This window comes from Quercus robur, chromosome 9 (assembly GCF_932294415.1).
Source record: "Quercus robur chromosome 9, dhQueRobu3.1, whole genome shotgun sequence".
NCBI lineage: Eukaryota > Viridiplantae > Streptophyta > Magnoliopsida > Fagales > Fagaceae > Quercus > Quercus robur.
In genome coordinates this window covers 30954415-30974730 of record NC_065542.1, presented here as the reverse complement: position 1 = coordinate 30974730, position 20316 = coordinate 30954415, and the positions used below count along the sequence as shown (strand labels likewise).

Here is a 20316-nt window from a genome sequence, read left to right as displayed (position 1 = left end):
TACCTCTTTAGATGTTCGACATTCCATGGACGAGGTAGTCTCTTTCCCTCTGAGTCTTCTAGATGGTAACTTCCCTGGCGTGAATAGTGGACGACTTTGTAGGGTCCTTCCCAAGTTGGGCCAAGTTTGCCTTGTGCTGGGTCTTTTGTTGCGGGAGTGACTTTTCGAAGGACGAGATCTCCGATGTTGAATCTTTGCAACTTCACTCTCCGATTGTAGTACTCGGCTATCTTCTGCTGGTACTTGGCCATTCTTTGGGATGCTTGGTCTCTAACCTCGTCCAGACAGTCCAGGTTCTGCTTCAGTTGGTCGTCGTTGATTTGCTAGTCAAAGAATTCTCTCCTAAGGCTAGTGAGCCCTACTTTGACCGGGATAACTGCTTTTGTGCCGTACGTCAGACTGAATGGTGTTTCTCCTGTTGGTGTTTGTGCTGTCGTCTTGTATGCCCACAGGACACTTGGTAATTCTTCAGGCCATGTTCCCTTTGCCCCCACTAACCGGGACTTGATAATCCTGAGCAAGGTCCGGTTGGTTACTTCCGTCTGTCCATTGGCTTGAGGATGGCCTGGCGATAAGTACTTGTTTTTGATGCCTAAGCCCGAGCAAATTGATCTGAATTTCTGGTTGTCGAACTGACGACCGTTATCTGATATGATCGTCCTGGGTATCCCGAACTTGCAAACAATATTTTTCCATACAAAATTTTGTACCTTTGCTTCGGTGATTGTTGCTAGGGCTTCCGCTTCCACCCATTTTGTGAAGTAGTCAATTGCGATGAGCAGGAACTTCATCTGTCTCTTTCCTTGGGGTAAGGGACCCATGATGTCGATCCCCCACTGTGTGAATGGCCAAGGTGAGGAAATTGTGGTCATCTTTTTTCCAGGGACTCGTTGAACATTTCCGTACCTTTGGCAACTATCACACTTCTTCACAAAATCGGTTGCGTCTTGTTGCATTGTCGGCCAGAAGTAGCCTGTTCTCATGATTTTCCTGACGAGAGACTTTGCTCCCATGTGGTCTCCGCAGATTCCCCCGTGTACTTCTTCTAGGACGTGTTTGGTTTCTTCCTTTTCTATACATCTCAAATATGGTTGGGAGTAACCCCTTTTGTAAAGTTCGTCATTGAGTATTGTAAATCTGGCGGCGCGTTTCTGGATTTTCTTGGCTTCTTCTGGAATTGGCGGTAGTCGTCCTTCTCAAAGGAATGATAGAATCGGGCTTGTCCATCCAAGGTTGGTGTGTACTGAGAGAGTTTGAAGTTCCAGGATGCTAGGGGAGTTTTGTTCTTCTAGCCTCCAATCAAACATTTTATCCTGGTTGTCCGTTGAGGTGCTTCATGCTACCTCGTCAGCTTCAGCGTTCTGATCCCTTGGGATTTGAACGAACTCTACGTGATTAAAGGCACTTACCAGCTGGTTCGTCATTTTGAGGTACTTCTGCATCCTAGTCTCTTTTGCTTCGAATTCCCCTCTCACTTGCCCTATGACGAGCTGCGAGTCGCTCTTGAGCACAATATTTTCAGCTCCAAGTGCCCGAGCTATTCTTAGTCCTGTCAGTAAGGTCTCATACTCTGCTTTGTTATTGGTTACAGGGAATTTGAGCTGGACCCCGTACTTGAGAATGTCTTTTTCAGGGGAAGTAACAACTATGCTTGCTCCGCCTCCTTTCTAAGTGGACGACCCATCAGTGTTTACCGTCCAGAGATTTTCTATGTTCTCGGGGGTGGTGAATTCCGCTATGAAATCGGCCAACGCTTGAGCTTTTATGGCTGTTCGTGGACGGTATTCTATATCAAACTGGTTGAGTCGATAGCCCATTGTACCATTTGTCCTGCCGCTTCGGGTCTGTACATTGCCTTTTTGATGGGTTGGTTCGTCATTACTATGATAGGATTGGCTTGAAAGTATGGACGAAGTTTTCTCGAAGCCACAATTAGGGTGAAGGTAGTTTTTTCTATGCGAGGATACTGCACCTCGGCACCCTGGAAAGCTTGGCTGACATAGTATACAGGAAGTTGCAACTTGTCTTCTTCTCTGATCAACGCTGTGCTTACGGCCGTGACAGATACAGCTAAATATAGGAATAAGTCTTTGCCCTTTTTCGACGGACTTAAGAGCGGAGGGTTGCTAAGATAGTGCTTCAACTCTTGGAATGTTGTTTCGCATTCCTCCATCCAGGCAAACATTCTCTTCAAAGTCTTGAAGAATGGAAGGCACTTGTCTGTGGCCTTTGAGACGAACCTGTTGAGGGCTGCTATTCTTCCTGTGAGGGATTGCACTTCTTTGACCGTCCCGGGTGAAGACATTTCGAGGATGGCCTTAACCTTCTTTGGGTTTGCTTCGATCCCTCTCTGCAATACCATAAACCCAAGGAATTTCCCTAAGGAAACCCCAAAAGCACACTTGGACGAATTCAGCTTCATGCTGTACTGCCTGAGTGTATTGAATGTCTCCTTGAGGTCGTCCAGATGATCCTCTTCCTCTTTGCTCTTGACGAGCATATCGTCAACGTATACCTCCACGTTTCTCCCGATTTGTTTCTCGAACATCTGGTTCACCAACCTTTGATAGGTGGCACTTGCGTTCTCGAGTCCAAAAGGCATGACCCGGTAACAGTAGAGCCCCTAGCTGGTGATAAAAGCAATCTTTTCTTAGTCTTCTTCAGCCATTTGTATCTGGTTATATCTGAAGAACGCGTCCATAAACGTGAGAAGTTTATGTCCTGCAATGGAGTCCACCAGCTGGTCGATTCTGGGTAATGGAAAACTGTCTTTTGGGCAGGCTTGATTAAGATCTGTGAAGTCAACACACATTCTCCACTTCCCGTTTGCTTTCTTGACCATGACCACGTTGGCCAACCACTCGGGGTAGTGGACTTCCCGAATAAATTTTGTTGCAAGTAACTTATTTACTTCATCCATTACTGCTTTGTTTCGCTCGGGAGCAAAGACTCTCCTTTTCTGTTGGACGGGCTTCTTCCCTGGGTCAACATTCAGGTGATGTTTGATGAGGCTTGCTAGGATTCCCGGCATATCCTTGTAGCTTCAAGCGAATACATCGAGATTATTTTTCAGGAAGTTAACGATCCCTTCCTTCGTCCTGGGACTCAGATTTGTCTCTATTTGGGTCGTCTTTGTTGGACTCCTTTCAACCAACTTTATCGTCTAGTTTCTCAACGATCTCTGGTGTTTTTTCTTCGATTGTCCATGTATGGTTCTCTTTTGAGGCCAGGACGGCCTAGTAGCACTCTCTTGCCAACACTTGGTCTCCTTTAATCTCTCTGATCCCCTGTTCCGTCAAAAACTTCACCTTCAAGTAGTATGTGGAAGTGGCAGCCTTCCAGCGATTGAGCGTTGGTCGTCCTATGATCACGTTGTAGGACGAGGGTGAGTCCACTACTAAGAAGTTGTGCTGGTTGGTTACCTGGAGGGGTATGATCCGGTTGTCACTGTTAGCGTCACCATTCCCCTGGGGTATACCTTGTCTCCACTGAAACTGACGAAGGGGGACTCAAAAGGACGGAGCCTTTTTGGGTCTAGCTTTAGTTGCTGGAAGACGGGAAGATAGATTTTATAGGCTAAGCTCCCATTGTCGACCAAGACTCTCCTCGTGTTGAATCCCTTGATCATGATCATAATGACGAGTGGATCGTCATGTGGTTGCTTTACACCCCTGGCGTCTTCTTCTGAGAAGTGCATGTCTCGGTTGGTTCGTCTTTACTTCAAGGGAGGTAAACTGTGAACACTGTTCACCTGCCTTTGGTGTGACTTCCTGAGGGATTTGAATGATCCCCCTGTGGTTGGTCCCCCGACGATGGTTTTTATCTCCCCCAGTGCGCTTTGTGGACGAGGTGGAAGGCAGTCTTCGTCTTTCCTTGAACCGCCGTGCTGGCTTTTCTGGCTGTACCTGCCGGAATCTCCCTTTTTTACATACTATTGTAGTTTCCCATTACGGATAAGTTCTTCAATATGCTCCTTCAGATCCCTGCAATCCTTTGTGTAATGCCCATGATCTTTGTGAAAACGACAGTATTTCCTCTTGTTGTGCAAACTAGGCGCTGAATGGAGCGGCCTTGGCCACTTAAGAGATGGTTCGTCCCTTATTTCTGTCAGAATTTGGTCAACAGGCATCACCAACAGTGTGAATTTCATTGGACGAGGGTTCTTGTCCTCCCTCTATCTATTTCCTTCATCATTTCGTAGATCAGCCCGGTCTCTTTTTTGTCCTCTTCGATCGTCCTCCTTTTCCTTCTTCTTTTCCTTGTTCTTTTTTGCTCCGTCAATGGCTGCTAGAGCTTCTTCGGCGTTCATATACTTCTGTACTTTCAACAATGCCTCGGCCATTGTCTTGGGGGGATTCTTTGCCAAAGATGCCACGAAATCTCTAGACTTCAACCCTGCCTTGAAGGTCGTGAGATGTACCTTGTCGTCTGCCTCGTTTACTTCCAACATTCCTTGGGTGAAACATGTCACATAAGACCTCAAAGGTTCCTTCTCCCCTTGTCTGATGGTGAGCAGGTGGTTGGCAGTCCTTTTTGGACATTGCCTGCCTATGAAATGACGGACAAAGGAACTGCTCAACTTCTCGAAGTTATCAATGGACGACGTTGGCAACTTGTTGAACCACTCCTTAGCCACCCCTTTGAGAGTAGTGGGAAAGGAGCGACACAAAATCTCATCGGGGGGCTGTTGAAGGCCTAGGGTCGTCTTGAAGGTGTTCAGGTGATCCAGGGGATCTTTCAGCCCGTCGAAGGGTTCCAGCTGTGGTAGACGGAACTTGGAGGGTACTGGGCACACCTGGACGGCCATAGTAAAAGGTGAATCCGTCTTCCTAACTATCTTTTCCAAGCTTTGGTCCATCTTCCCTTTGATGGCGTTTCTCAATTCGTCCATTTCCTTCTTCATCTCTCTTAGTAGATTCGACCTTGCCTCTTCCGGAGTGCTGTTTCGTCTTCTGTTGCTGTCTTCGTCGTCACCCCTGCCTGCATGATTGTCTTCCTGTAGCAACCGTTGCCTCATCTCTTGGTTTTGCCTGGTGAGTTCTTCCATAGTTGCCGCGAGCGATTGGATTTGTAGGGCCATTGCGGTAGGATCTGGGTTAGTACCGGATTCCATCTGGACTTGCGAGTTAACTAGGACAGATCACGTGTTGAATGGCAATCGTTCCCACAAACGGCGCCAAACTGATGATGCTTAGATCGTCAGCCAAGGATGATCGTCCAGACTGATGTCGTCCTCGACCAACTCGATCTCCAAGAACGAGTGAAGGAAAGAAAAGATGTAAACCGCCGGCGTGGTGCCTGCCAAAAAGCCTCCGATGCCAAAGTCAGAAAGATTGACAAAAGAGAAGTTAAGAAAATAATATGCTAGAGTTTCAGAATTACTTGTTCTCCCCTTTGGATTTCACTGCTATGTATTTATATGCACGCATACGCAAGTGATTTCTTCTAGCCGTTGGTGGAGCCTTGATGGAGACTTTATTCTTCCCTGGATACGCCCCTGCAGGGTGTTAATGGTGAGTTGCCCTTCCAATGGTCTGGAAGCTGATCAATGTTTTGTAACGGTTCATTGATGAGTGGAGGTGGATTCACTCGTCCTTGATCGACGACCATTGCTGCCAGGACGAACGTGGATAGATCCTTCGTCCTTAGTCGTGTTTAATGGACGTTAATAATATGATCGAGCTTATCAAGTATATTTACTGTATGTTTGTATTTTCACCCTTAGATTCTCCTCACAGATCATCCTGTGCAATAATAAGTTAGTGCATGAGGTGCAATACCTTAACGATGGATGGGAGCAAAAATGAATTTTACTTTTGCTGATGTATTGTATCTCATCATCCACTCATATAGAGGATTTTATCATATTATCAAGTCGGATTAATCGATCATGATTAATGATTTGAAATCACTGCCATTTCCATATTTCATAAAAATATTTTCTAGGATTAATTTATGGAGATAAGGTCCTAGCATTACTCATAAACATTATGATTTTTTGAGATTTATTACATGCATTGGGTGCATGTATTTGTGTGGGGTCTACCCTGTTGTGTGAGAGGGAGGCTATATATACATGCACTCATTGCATAGTAAATTTTCCTAATTAAAAAAAGGTCACAGTGATTTAAAAATTCAATTAGGATCTGATTAGTTAGAGAGATTTTAGGGGGTGGAAATGGAGTAGTGAAAATGAATTTTTAGAGTGTTTGGTGAAGGGATTTTTAGAAAAGAAAATTGGTAAGACTCATGTGTTTTCTTCCTAGATCTACCAAATTTCAATCTTCTTAAATTGGAGAGAAAACAGAAAGGAAAACTAGAAACTTTGTTCTTTTTATGTTTTAGACAAAACTACCCCCAACACCAACACCAATACCAACAACAACTTTCAACCGTTGGTTTTATCTTTTCTTTCATTTTTGGACTTTTTTTCTTTTTATTTTCTTTATACAAGATAGAAATTCTATTCTAACATAATCTAAATGTATATGTGTGCGAAGCTCCATCATGTTGTCTGAATCTCATTTTTTTTTTTTTTTTTTTTGTTGCTCATCTGTTTCTTTTCTCACCAGTTTTGGCTTTTTAAGGAAAAAAATGTTTTGCATTCTTGAATTTTTTTGTGCAATGTTTTTTTTTTTTTTAAATAATAATAAAGTGTCAGTTTGATCATACACTATTTTTTTAATAAAAATATAATGTGTTACTTCGTCTTCTTCTTCTTCTTCTTTTATTTATTTATTTTTATCTAATAGGGATATAATAGTAAATTTATACAAACTCAATTTTTTATTTTCTCATTTTTTTTTTCTCAACCAAATAAATTTGTTTTTCATCTCTCAACTTTTTCACTACCCCCAACCAAATACAAATGAAAAAAAAAACTAAAATCTCTTCTATATTCTCACATTTCCACTCTTCCAACCAAATGGACTTTTAAAGATTGTTCACTAAGGCTAAGCTTAGCAATCTACTGTACTACCTTTTTTTAAAGAAAAAGAAATTAAGCTAATTAAACTTAAATGTTTGAGCTTTAAAGTTATTAATCTTTACTGTAATGCTTCAAAGTTTACTTAATTTCGTCTCTCTATACATTCAAATAAAAATAAATTTTATGCTTATAAGTTTAAATTGTTATAATTAAAGATAAGATTGATTAAGTTCTGAAATTAAATTGAACTATAAAATTAATACAATTAATAATTAAAGCACAGAAGTAAATATGATGACAAAGAAATTGATTCAGACCGTAAGTATATAAAATTGGCCAACAAAAGGTCTCTAGTTAGTGATTGCTGCAGAATTATTCGGTTCAAATCTTTAATTAGTCAATCCATATGCTAAGCACTAATTAAAGTTAGACATTCTCTTTAACTTATTCTTCCTATCATACGCACTCACGACTATTTAATTCATTTATAAATACTTCACTTTCTCTATCAAAAGAGAAACACAGATTTGCCCTACCTAACGTCTACTGCTCAAAAAAGGAGAAAATATAACGACCCTTTTTTAGTCTTTTTTTTAACTCAAGTTGGACTTTTTGGAATGCCATTGCCATATATGTTTGGTCACGTAACTCACGTTGACTGCAGGAGAAATATCATCGTTATCCTTTTTTTATACTTCTTATTCTTTTTATAATCTTTATTATCCTTTTTCTCTGTTGGTAAAGACGGAAGCAAATAACAGTGTTTGAAAAAGAACTTACTAATGTTAAAATTTTGAGCTAGGGTAAAGTAATTTAATGTAATACTCCTTATTTTTCAATGTCTTTCTATTTGGAGATAGAACTACTGTTGATCATGATTTAAAAAAAATAATACTAAATATTAGCCATTAATTGTGCACTAATTATTATTATTATTTTTTGTTAATGTTTAACTGTTTAAGTATGAAAATACAAAACACTTTTATTATATCCTCTTTTATCATTTTCCATATGGAAAAACACTTCCTCAAGGGTTTTTTTTTTTTTTTTTTTTTTGAGAATTGTTTTCAATTTATTATGGCAAAAACAACATTTTGGTTTCTATATTTTGGAGTCACAGTTAATTTGGTCCTTATATTTTGGTAGCGGTTAATTTAGTCCATGTTATTTTCAACATGCAATTAATTTGGTCTCTATCGTTAACTCACTAACGGAATTGTCTACGTGGCAAATGGCTTACACAAGTGGCAAAGTTGATGATAACATGGCTACTAAAATTATAATTAAAATGCCACAACATCATCTAAATTAAAAACAATGAAAAATTAATTTCTCAATTCTTTTTATTTTTAAATAAAGAAAATAATGCTTCCAAATCACAACCAAGAACACTCATATTACTTTCTTTGCAAACTAGACCCAGCCAAAACCTAGAAATTCAACTCATACATTGAAGCTCTCTTCACCAAAAATTTCATTTGTAAACCCACATCAAAGAAATAAGAAAACCCACTGAAATAGTCATTCAAACAAAAAAACCCAAACCATCCATTTGCTCAAAGAATACCAAGTGGACCCAAGAGCTCAACGTCTCCAACAACATAGAAGGTATGACAAAGAAGGAGAGGAAGAAGCAAACTCAAATACTAATAGTGACCCAAAGGCCAAAACCCCGGTAAAAATATTCAAATAGCACCTTTTTGCAAACTATATTGCAATTTACCACTGTTTGGAAAATATGTAGGGATGTACCACTTTTTGGGTACTCAAGTGTAGTGAAATCAAGTTTTCCATGGTACTCGAGTTTATGGAACTCGAGTACCATGGAAAAATTTTGAAAAATTTTCAAAATTTTTCTGAGTACATTTTTTCAAAGAACTCAAGTTTTTAGAACTTGAGTTTCAAAAAATGTCGTAGATCCCTACATATTTCCAAAACAGTGGTATATTGCTAATTTTTTCGGGAAATAGTGGTAGTGAGCCATTTTCGCCTCCAAAACCCCACTTCGCAAACCCGAGCACAAATCAAAGATTTCTCACAACTAAAACAAAACCAACCCATTATATCAACCAAATTAAAGAAATTTATATTAAAAAGGAAAACGAAATACAAAATGAGTTTCAATCATAGATGAGAAAAACAAGAGGAAAAAAATTAAAAAGAAATTAAAAAAAAGGAAAATAAAAAAGAAAAGCAGAGGGAGATGAGGAGTGAAGGCTACAGCTGGTGGTGGCGGCACCATTGTGAAACCATTGTTTGTTATGGTGGATCTTGTAGAGAGACAAGCCATGGTTGAGCTCACGAACCCGAGAGAGAGATCCACCCTATTGTGTTTGGTTTTAAATTTGGGTTGTGTTTGGTTGCAAAGAAAGTGTAAGAAAGTCTGGAGACATTTTTTTAGTTCACTCCCTTCAATTATTTTATTTTATTTTTTAGATGTGATTTTTTTTTTTTTTAATTCGTGGCTTTTCTTAATAATAATTAAATGTATTTTTATTATTTTATTAGCTATGTATGTTGTCAACTGTGTAAGCCGTTTGCCACGTAGGCAATTCCGTTAGTGAGTTAACAATAGGGACCAATTGACTGCATTTTAAAAATAGCAAGGGCTAAATTAACTACTACCAAAATCTAGGGACCAAATTGATTGTGATCTCAAAATGTAGAGACCAAAATAGTGTTTTTGCCATTTATTATTGAACAGAATACGTGCTTAAAAGGACATTTAACATTATAGTTTTGTCAATCATTTTAAACGTTAAAACTCATTTTGTCAATCATTTACAACTCAACTAGGTTCGGTATCTCAGGGTGCAAAAAAAAAAAAAAAAAAAAAAAAAAAATACGGATTGCATCTTAGTACATATTAGTAGGAGTTTCAAATCTTTGATATATGTGCCTTGATAGTTTTTATGAAATTATATATTCTTAGCTAATTGTCTTCTTCTCAACTAACAAAGGAACATTGTGGTTTTTAAAAAAGGTGTCAATTCAATTGTCCATATTTTTAATTGATAGGTAAGAAGGCACTTTCTTTTGATAGGCCAGAAATTGATAGAAATCTAGCAATATTCTTTGTTTCTACCATAAAAGAGGATCGCTTACTTCAAATTCTTGAAAATCACATTGTCAATGAGGATAATATTGAGCAACTAAAGGAAGTTGCTAATCTTGCAAAAAGGTGCCTAAGTTTGAGAGGGGAGGACAGGCCTTCTATGAAAGAGGTGGCAGCAGAGCTGGGGAGATTGAGAATTATGGGAAAACATTCATTGGGAAACATTGATGTCTACGCAAAAAAGAGTGAGTACTTGCTTAGTGCAACTAGTCACTCTTTCAATGTTGATGTTGACACTAGTTGTTCTACTAGTACAACTGCTGAGTATGATAGCATCAAAGACCAAGTATTGAAACTTGTGGAAGATAGGAGATAATTACTTAGTTCTCGGTAATTTTTTGGTATCAAATGATAATTGAATTTGATATGGTATTATGATGATCCATATAATTTCGAAGTAAGTATTCAACTCATAAAATTGGAAGTTTTAAAGTTGTTTAGAAGTGTAGTAATTTGCGTTTGTTTTGTGAGATGTGTTTTGAGTCTTGACTATTGGATGTAGTAATTATGGGAGAGGTTGTCTGTTAAGATTTATTATATATGTTTTAATGGTAGAAATGTAGGAGTCCTAATCAAGTCTTTTGTATTGATTTTTAAATGGTTGTCATCATTTGGTTGAGCATAGCTTTCATTTATCCATTTCTTTTTCTTTGTTGTGCCTCTGAAATTTCCCAAATTTTTGTTCCTTCCTCTTTCAGCCACATTAGAATTATTGATATATATCTCTTGATAAGCAAGAATCAATTAGACTATTTGATAGAAGTGGAGCTGCAATTCCACTTCTGTATGGAATTATTTTTGGGTTTCTCTATTATATAAGATCCTTCCATTCTTTCTTATTTTCATTTGGATGTAAGAGACATGACAAATAAGGAATTTAGAAGTTAATTCACATACTTCCTCTATAATGCTATAGCTACAATATATTTTACTACCACTTTATAAACTATTATTGTAGTAAATTTTTATTGGTTCTTTTCTGAGTCCACTACTAACAACACTTTTTCACTTACTAATAATCACTCACCATATCAATAGTTTGTAAACTAGTTTGTAACTCTAGCATTTTCCATCTCATAAATAGTGAATTTTTAGGGGAGAGAGGGAGAGAGAGAGGGATGGAAGAAGCAGAAGATGATTCGAAAACCTGTATGGAGATTAGGGACAAAGAAGCTAATGTTTTTCTCCATAATAATTGGGCTCACAACTCACAACATTACCAAATCACGTTACCAAGTCACACGGTGATTCATGGCCTATATCTATCTACATATGGATTATATGATTAATTATCATGTTTTTTATCCTCACGAAATTAAGACTTGTAGATCTAAATTTTAAATTTTGAGAGGCAAAAATCGAAATTTCAAGGGGGGAGGGGGGGCAGTATTCATATTTTACATCCTAAGTATTTTACATCCTAAGTTCTAAGAGTATCCACATCAGTTCTTTTAAATTTTCTGTCTATTTTACACGAAAAAGCCTACTTTTTCTATTTTACACTATCACTTTTATAAAACACCCACATCAGTTTATCTATTTTACAAGATATTTCAATAAAATATTCATTCTTCTCAATTTTTTTATTATTTCTCTCAACAACCCTTACCTACATATGAGCGCTCTCTCTCTCTCTTTACTCATTTTTCCTGAACAGAACACCTCTCTCTCTTTCTCTCTTTTCTACCGTCTCTCATTCTTTCTCAAAAACTACCAATCCAGATCACTTCTTCACCAGGTCCTTTCTTCACTGGGTCATTTCTTCATCAGTTGATTCAAATCCTTTCTTCATTGACCGATCCACGAACCAAGCTCCACAACCCAGATCCTTTCTTCATCGACCGATCCACGAACCAAGCTCCGGCGACCTAGATCCTTTCTTCACCGGCCGATCCAAGAACCAAGCTCCACGGCCCAGATCCTTTCTTCACCGGCCGATCCATGAACCAAGCTCCACAACCTAGATCCTTTCTTCACCAGCCGATCCACGACGATCCACGAACCAAGCTTCAGATCCTTTCTTCATCGGTCGATCCACGAACCAAGCTGCAGATCCTTTCTTCACCGGCCGATCCACGAACCAAGCTCCACGACCCAGATCCTTTCTTCACCGGCCGATCCATGAACCAAGCTCCACAACCCAGATCCTTTCTTCATCGGCCAATCCACGAACCAAGCTCCGGTGACCTAGATCCTTTCTTCACCGGCCGATCCACAAACCAAGCTCCAGATCCTTTCTTCACCGACCGATCCACGAACCAAGCTTCACAACCCAGATCCTTTCTTCACCGGCCGATCCATGAACCAAGCTCCACAACCCAGATCCTTTCTTCACCGGCCGATCCACGAACCGAGCTCCGGTGTCCCAGATCCTTTCTTCACTAGCCGATCCATGAACCAAGCTCCAGATCCTTTCTTCATCGGTCGATCCACGAACCAAGCTCCACGACCCAGATCCTTTCTTCACCAGCCGATCCACGAACCAAGCTCCACAAGCACCAATCTATCTCTCTGTTGGTTTGTCTGTGTGGGTTTGTTTGTGTGTGGGTGTGTTTCTGTATTGATTTGTTTATGTGGATATGTTTGTGTGTATCTGAGGAAAAGAAGATGAGGAGCTGAGGTCGTTGTGCACAGAGAAGAGAGAGAAAAATTGGTGCGAACAGAAATTAATAAAATAATAAATACACATGCTACAGTAACCGTGTAAATATACACGGTTACTGTAGCTCATGAAAATATATACACATTTTTACACATCTTTACACCCATTGATGTGGGTGTTTTTTTGCTCAAAATGTGTAAAATTTGTACCTTTTTCTATTTTAGAAGACTTTACCTGAGCTGATGGGGATGCTCTAAGCATTTTTACCTAGTCAAATGGAAAGTCTAAAAAGCTAGGGGGGCCATGCCCCCCCCCCCCCCCCCAACTGATGAAGAACTTTAATTTAAAAATAAATACAAAAGTTACAAGAAATCAAAATAAAAGTTTATGTGAATATATTAAATTGATACCAAGCCAGAGAATATAAGCTATATGATTGAGAAAAATGGTTACTAATGGATACTCGAGATGCTAAAGAAAGATCAATTGATGTAAAACTGAAAACTAGTGCCCTGATGCTACTAGGCATAGTGCATAATTGCATATGATAAAATTACAATGAGAAATAATAATTTAAAAATATAACATTAAAATTTTATTAATTATTTATAGATATGATACAATTTTAACTTATGGCATCCGTTTTATGATGATTGTTTTTTATTATCAGACCAATACATTAATCGGAACTAATAAATTAAGACAATCACAATTATCAAAAATTGAATAGAAGAATTTTTAACAGACTTCTATTTTAGAGCATTCACGTCTGGGAATGCTATCCCATTCTATTTTACCATATCAAAAAGCTAATTTATTAATTATACCTTATTATTTTACAATATTTCCAGCATCTCAATTTTTATTTTACCATACTACACATTAAAATAATATATCTGCACAATAAAATAATATATTTACATAATAAAATAATAATATATTTTAAAGGGAGAGAGTAAATGAGACACACAAAAGTGCTATAGTACTCTACAATACTACTATAGACCGCGCAAATGAGACAGTGGAGAGAGTAAAATAATAATTTTTTGGTTTGCAATATCGCTATAGTACCATTACAAATTTGCAATGGTACTGTAGTAGTATTGCAAATTTTTTTGCAATTCTGACCATTTGGCAATCCGGGTGTTGGGTTGTTTTTGAGGTTTAATGCTAAATCTATCCTACATATGGCATTTGGCCATCCGGATGTAAATGCTCTAACCTAAATACAATATTCTCTATGAATTTAACTTATTTAGGAATTTTAATATACATTTGATTTTGTTTATTTTTAACTGTATGCATGCAAATACATGAGATTATAAAGTAGTTTAAGTGAAACATTACACATTTTGAGAGTGTATTTGTGTTAAAATACATGAAAAGGGGGAAGATACTTTTTATCATGCTCAATTTCACCAAAACAACAGAATTAATAAGAAATTTTCATGAAAAATAAGAATTGTAAATATAATATACCGCTAGATAACCTTTTCTCCGTGACTCGACATATCCTTGTCCTTTTCAAAGTTTCAAAATTATTAGAGATTAATGACTATGTCATTGATTAAATTTTAGGTTTGATTTTTTTTTTTTTTAAATAATATGGAATACATGAGTTTATATATAGAATTGATGAGTAAATAGATTTTATTAATATAAAATTTGGTGTGCGTGTTTAAATAACTGGAATGTGTAATCTCATATTGATTAAAAAAAAAAATTGAATGATAAAACATTAAATGAAGTGTATATATTTCTAAGATAAAACAGCTTTATTTGCAAAATAAACCATATATCCTTGTCCTTTTCAAAGTTTCAAAATTATTAGAGATTAATGACTATGTCACTGATTAAAATTTTAGGTTTGATTTTTTTTTTTGTTATTTAAAAATAATATGAAATACCTGAGTTTATATATAGAATTGATGAGTAAATAGATTTTATTAATATAAAATTTGGTGTGCGTGTTTAAATAACAAGAATGTGTAATCTAATATTGATAAAAAAAAATAAAAAATTGAATGATAAAACATTAAATGAAGTTATATCAAGTGTATATATTTCAAACAACAATTTCTTTTACATGAATGATATTGCAGGCTCAGGCTATCTAACTCTTAAAAAAACCCCATAGTTTTATTATTGGGATATATATTAAACCCTATACACTTAAATGGAGCACTTTAAACTCCATATTTTCATAAATTTACCCCCAAAAAATCCAAACAAATCTGACCCTCACAAATGATATGTGCATCAATTGACTTCTTGGGGTTTAAAACGTGTCATTTAAAAGTATGAGGTTTAAATGGGATCGTTTTAAAAAAAAAAAAAATTAAGGGATTTAATGTGTCCCAATAATAAAATTGTAGATTTATTTTTCATTTATATTTTTTTTTACTTTTCCCAAAATTTAAGTCTTAATCCTCCACCACTTGTTATAACACAATAGGAAAATACTGCTGAATAAAAGTGCAACAGTATCTTTGTTGAGCCAAATCAAGTGGTTAAGAGTATTCGCATAAGTCTCAATAAACTAATATGAGGTTAAAAATATAGCTAAAAATCCACTATCAAAACAAATTTAACATTCTGTTTGACTTCACCACAACCAATGAGACACTATTCTAGCTGCTATTAAAAAAAAAAAAAATTATCTTTTTTTCCCCTCTCTCCGTGACTCATTCTCTTCTCTCTCTCTTTCTCTCATGAACTAATCAACATCAATCTCAAATCCTTAATAAATTTTTGAGAAAGGAGAATGTTCTTTGAATTTTTAAGGAAGGGGTGGATGAGAAAGAGAAGAAGAAGAAGAAAAAAGTTTTGTAAAAATCACATCTAGTGATTATTCTCTCACCAATCACCACAACATCACCAATTGTTGCTGTTGCAAATTGCTAAAGTTTTACTTGATGTTGCTTCTTATTCTTCTTAGTTCGCCTCCTCTCCTTCTTCCCATTCTTCTCTTTGTTTCCTCTTATTTTTACCTTTGCACTTGTTGCTCCATGCTTTATTTGGCCCATGTGAATGTTTGGGATTCAAATCTCCTAGATTCTATAGGGTATTATACCAATAGATATCTTTAAATCCTAACCATACTTTTATGATTTAAGAGTCGTCTAGATTCTGCCATTTCAACATTCTACTAACAATATTCTTAGAATAATAAAATAATGTTGCAAACAAAACAATTAAGATTATTGTTAGTAGAATGTTGATATGGCAAAATTTAGACCACTAAATCATTAAAAAATAGTTAAAATTTAAGGAAATCTACTTGATAGAGTACCCTAGAAAATTTTGAGGATTTGAATCTGAATGTTTGGTGCCTTAATTCAAATTGAGATGATAAGTGAAAAGACTTGGCTCTATCTTTACCTTTCAAACTTCAAAAAATGGTCACAAGAACTGAAGTAAATTATTTTACTATTATATTTTAATCTAGTACAATAGTATACAAACAACACTAACACTAAGTTGGGTATGTGCGGTTGTGATAGGTGGCAGTGGATTTTAGGGTTAAAAATGTGAATACAAAAAAATAATATTTAATTGAAATAGTGATATAGTATTGAGGCTAATGCTAAATCTATGAAGTTCTCCACACACTACACCGAACACTCTTCTCAGAAATAGTAGTGCTATAGTTTCTCAAAAAATAAAAAAATAAAAAAAAGTAGTTCTATGGGTTTCCATAGTATGCTTGTGCAGCCCACCTGGGTTGGTGTTATATTATCATTTATGGCAGCAGCAGCATTTCCATTAGCCCTGCCTAACTGCACCGATAGATGTGGAGATGTAAAAATTCCGTATCCCTTTGGTACAACTGAAGGTTGTTTCCTCAATGAAACTCGAGATTTTTTTATCAATTGTAGGAACTCGTCCGGTCAACCTCAACCACTGACTGGAAACCTGAAGGTTACAAACATATCCATCCAAGGCCAGATTGAAATCTTGATGTTTAAGGCTGAAGACTGTTACAATTACACAAATGGTACGCGTTGGCAAAAAACCACAGCAGATCTCAAGATACCCAGTTTCACAATTTCTGTCATCGAAAACAAGTTCGTGGCCGTTGGCTGTGACACGGTCAACAGTTCTCCATCGGCTGTCTATCCCAGTGTCAAAACATAAGCAACGTAGTCAACGGTTCTTGCTCTGGGATTGGGTGTTGCCAGTTAGATGTTCCTCAAGGATTGAAGAATGTTTCTTTGATAACATATAGCTTTAAAAACCACACACAAGTCTGGGATTTCAATCCATGCAGTTTCGCCTTTGTTATCCGAAAAGACAAGTTTGATTTCTCCTCAGATTATCTTACCAGTCTACAAAGCAATAAAACCCTTCCCATGGTTCTTGATTGGGCAATTGGAGACGAGACGTGTAAAGTTGCTCAGAACAAAAAGAATTACATATGTGGAGCGAATACCCCATGTAATGATCACAATCCCATCAACGGCCCTGGGTACCGTTGCGAGTGCAAGGAGGGTTACCTTGGGAATCCGTACCTCAAAGATGGTTGCCAAGGTATTCAATTTAGTTATTATCTACAACAATTTTTCCAGAAATAATTAAAAATTTGAAAGAAATTTCTAAAATGTCACGTGGCTTTATTTTAGAAACACACAAGAAAATTTTTAATTTTTTTTTACAGTTGTTTGACTTGATATGTGTGATTTGTGTATAATAATAGTGAATCTAAGTAAAAGTAATATTATTCCCATCGTAGCTTATTATCTTAATAATCTGTAATATTTTTTGTTTTCTAATGTTGTTGTTGCAAGGCAATAATTGTTAACAAGTGTGCCAATGACACAAATTAAATATTAATAAATACTTAATTATAAGTTATAATGCACACTTTTAAAAATTTTAATATAAGTGTTAAGGATTTATTGGCTTAAACACATAAATTTATTGTGTTTGTTTATACCTTTTGAATATATGTATACAATTTAACTTTAATTTTTTGGAAAAATGTATAAAAACTGTTTAATATAAAGTATTAAATGTATCTTAACTACTACTCTTAAAATCGTTTTTTTTATTTACTTTAAAATGTGTACTTTACAACTGCAGATATTGACGAATGTAAAGGGGCCAACAATTGCACGGAAAAACAAATTTGTGTTAATAAACCCGGATATTATGAATGTTCGTGCATCAAAGGATACCATATGGAGAGCGTGCTATGTGTCTCCGATCAATCATCACTAGCTATACACCTTGCAGTTGGTGAGTATCTTTGCTATATATCTGTATATTGCACCCTCAGTTTTCTGCTCACATATAGAGGATTTTGTCCTGTAAATAGTATATCGTATTGGGAAGGTTGAAAATTAGAACGAGTACCATACTTCATATTCGTAAAAACATTTTTCTGAGATGACTTTTTTGGATATGTAGATCCTAACATTACACGTAAAACATTTGAAAGTTCAAATATGTGTAAAACACCCTTAAACGTTTAGACCCCCAAATTATAACTTGACCAATTCAAGCATTATGTCAAATAACTAGTGTGCGGAAACTTAACATAAGCTATAATATGGAATTGGAAAAACTATCTAAGCCAAATTAAAAGCACAACCCACAGTAGTTAATAAAAGGCAAAGATAAAAGGGAAGGAAGATGCAAACACAAAGACAACACGCGATGTGTTATCGAAGAGGAAACCAAAGCCCTCGGCGTAAAACCTCTCCGCCACCCTCCAAGCGGTAAACAATCCACTAGAAAATATAGTTGGGATACATGGATAGTAATAGACCCTCCAAGTCTAATCTACCCAGTGCACCTAAGCCCTCCAAGCTTCTTGCTCCAACGAGATTGCACCGAACCTTTTTCTTTTCTAGCTTCCCGGATTCCGCTACTAGACCGTAGCATCAACCAATGAAGATTGGTTCCTTCCTAACTGCTTCCCAGAAATCCAAACAGCCCTCTCACAGTGATGAATATGGTGAGAACAAGGTTTGGTAAGATGCCTCTCAAGGATTTGACAATGGAGAGGAAGAGAGTTGAGGAATTTGAAGAGACTCTAATGTATAGATTGTGGGTGAATCAATCTTGTTTTTCTTTAGGGTTTCTCTCTCAAAATTCTCTCTGGAAGCTCTCTTACATTTGTGGGTAAAAGGGGTATTTATACTGGAGTGAGAGAGGAATGTGAAACGTCAGGTTTTACAAAACAGGGGTGGCTCGCGGCTTGACCTCGCGACTTGACTAAGTCGCGAGATCCAGTCGCGAGATAACCGTATGGCCAGTTGTCTTGTTTTGTCTTGTAGTGCTCCAGCTAGCATGACTGTTCATCTTCCGGCATGCTTGGCACATGTGCTGCGTCTGGCGGCTTGCAGCCGCGAGTCACCCACGAGGTCAAGCCGCGAGTCTCTGTTTTCTTGCACACTTTTGAGCAAACTTCACTCTATCTCACTCACTACCCTTACAACGAACTCACCTAAATACAGGGTTATTAAATGCTGAAATACAAGCAAATTTGGCACGGAATAAAGCTAATTAGATGGTTGAATAAATTCAACCTTACAATCTCCCCCTTTGGCTATTCCGTGACAAAACCCTAAAACAGACTCTAGACTTAACATGTGAGTTGGGAACAGTTGAGCAAAACTCACTCACACCTAACTCTAGAAGCTGTGAAGCACTTGAATCATATGAACATAAGACTCCTGAAACACAACAATACACCATGATCATTGTAAGCAGAAAATCGTAAAATGCATATGAAACAGGCAATATGTGATCAAGCAAAGATGGAGTTAAGAAACAAATCATGGCTTGATCAACCAATTAATCACTACAATACACCATGATCATTGTAAGCAGAAAATCGTAAAATGCATATGAAACAGGCAATATGTGATCAAGCAAAGATGGAGTTAAGAAACAAATCATGGCTTGATCAACCAATTAATCACTACAAGGTAGTGACCACAATGCTCATTCACACTTGGAATGAACACAAGGACATACAAGCTAACAAGCACAAGGCAAGATACTTGTATGCTCAACACTCAACCAATGCATAATACACTAAGTATATGCATCTAGGAACAATCCTACAAGGGCACAAGAGTGACAGTACATAAATCAAAATGCAAGACATTTAGATAGAAGTACTAATTTCAATATAGCATAAAAGGCTGCATTAAGCAAGGTACAAACCATAAAGCCTACATAATATGCATAAAAACATTAACCCTAAAAGCTTACATAAGCACATGGGTACAAATAGGTACATAACACAATATATCAACTTAAACTGAATAAAATATAACAACTTAAACTGAAGAAGAATGCAAAAACACTCCCCCTTAAGAGCTTCTTTTCTGCTTCTCATCAACAATGTCATCAACAACAGAAAAAAACATCTCCCCCTTTTTGACCGGAATGGCCAAAAGGTCACTGTCCATGCTGGGTGGTGAAGCTGTCAAGTTTTGCAGACAAAATATCAATCTAGTCCTGCATGGCTCTCATCCTCTCAGAGTGCTCAGTCTAGACTCCTCTGATCCCATCAAGTCGTTCCAGAATGATTTGAAAAGTATCTGGAGGTGTATCTGAAGAAGTTGATGCTCTAGTCCTTTTGCCACTCCTCCTGGGTGTTGAGGTTGATGCATGCCCTGCTGCCTCTGCCTCAGTCTCCATTGGGACACCTTCTCC

The 20316-nt window shown here is 37.1% G+C and overlaps 2 protein-coding genes across 2 annotated transcripts in view; both read left to right on the top strand.

Moving 5' to 3' along the window:
* Positions 1–10371, top strand: part of LOC126700553 (wall-associated receptor kinase 1-like) — a 52735-nt gene extending 42364 nt beyond the window's left edge. Inside the window, exon 4 of the mRNA XM_050398744.1 lies at positions 9947–10371. Coding sequence (XP_050254701.1) covers positions 9947–10359 — 413 coding nt within the window. The 3' untranslated portion in view covers positions 10360–10371. The remainder of the gene's footprint in view (positions 1–9946) is intronic.
* A 6369-nt stretch (positions 10372–16740) lies between these two features.
* Positions 16741–18051, top strand: LOC126700554 (wall-associated receptor kinase 2-like). Its single transcript, XM_050398745.1, has 2 exons — positions 16741–17175; positions 17728–18051. Exons 1-2 carry the CDS (start codon positions 16998–17000, stop codon positions 17982–17984), a joined length of 435 nt encoding a protein of 144 aa, XP_050254702.1. The 5' UTR covers positions 16741–16997; the 3' UTR covers positions 17985–18051.
* Positions 18052–20316: the final 2265 nt, after the last annotated feature.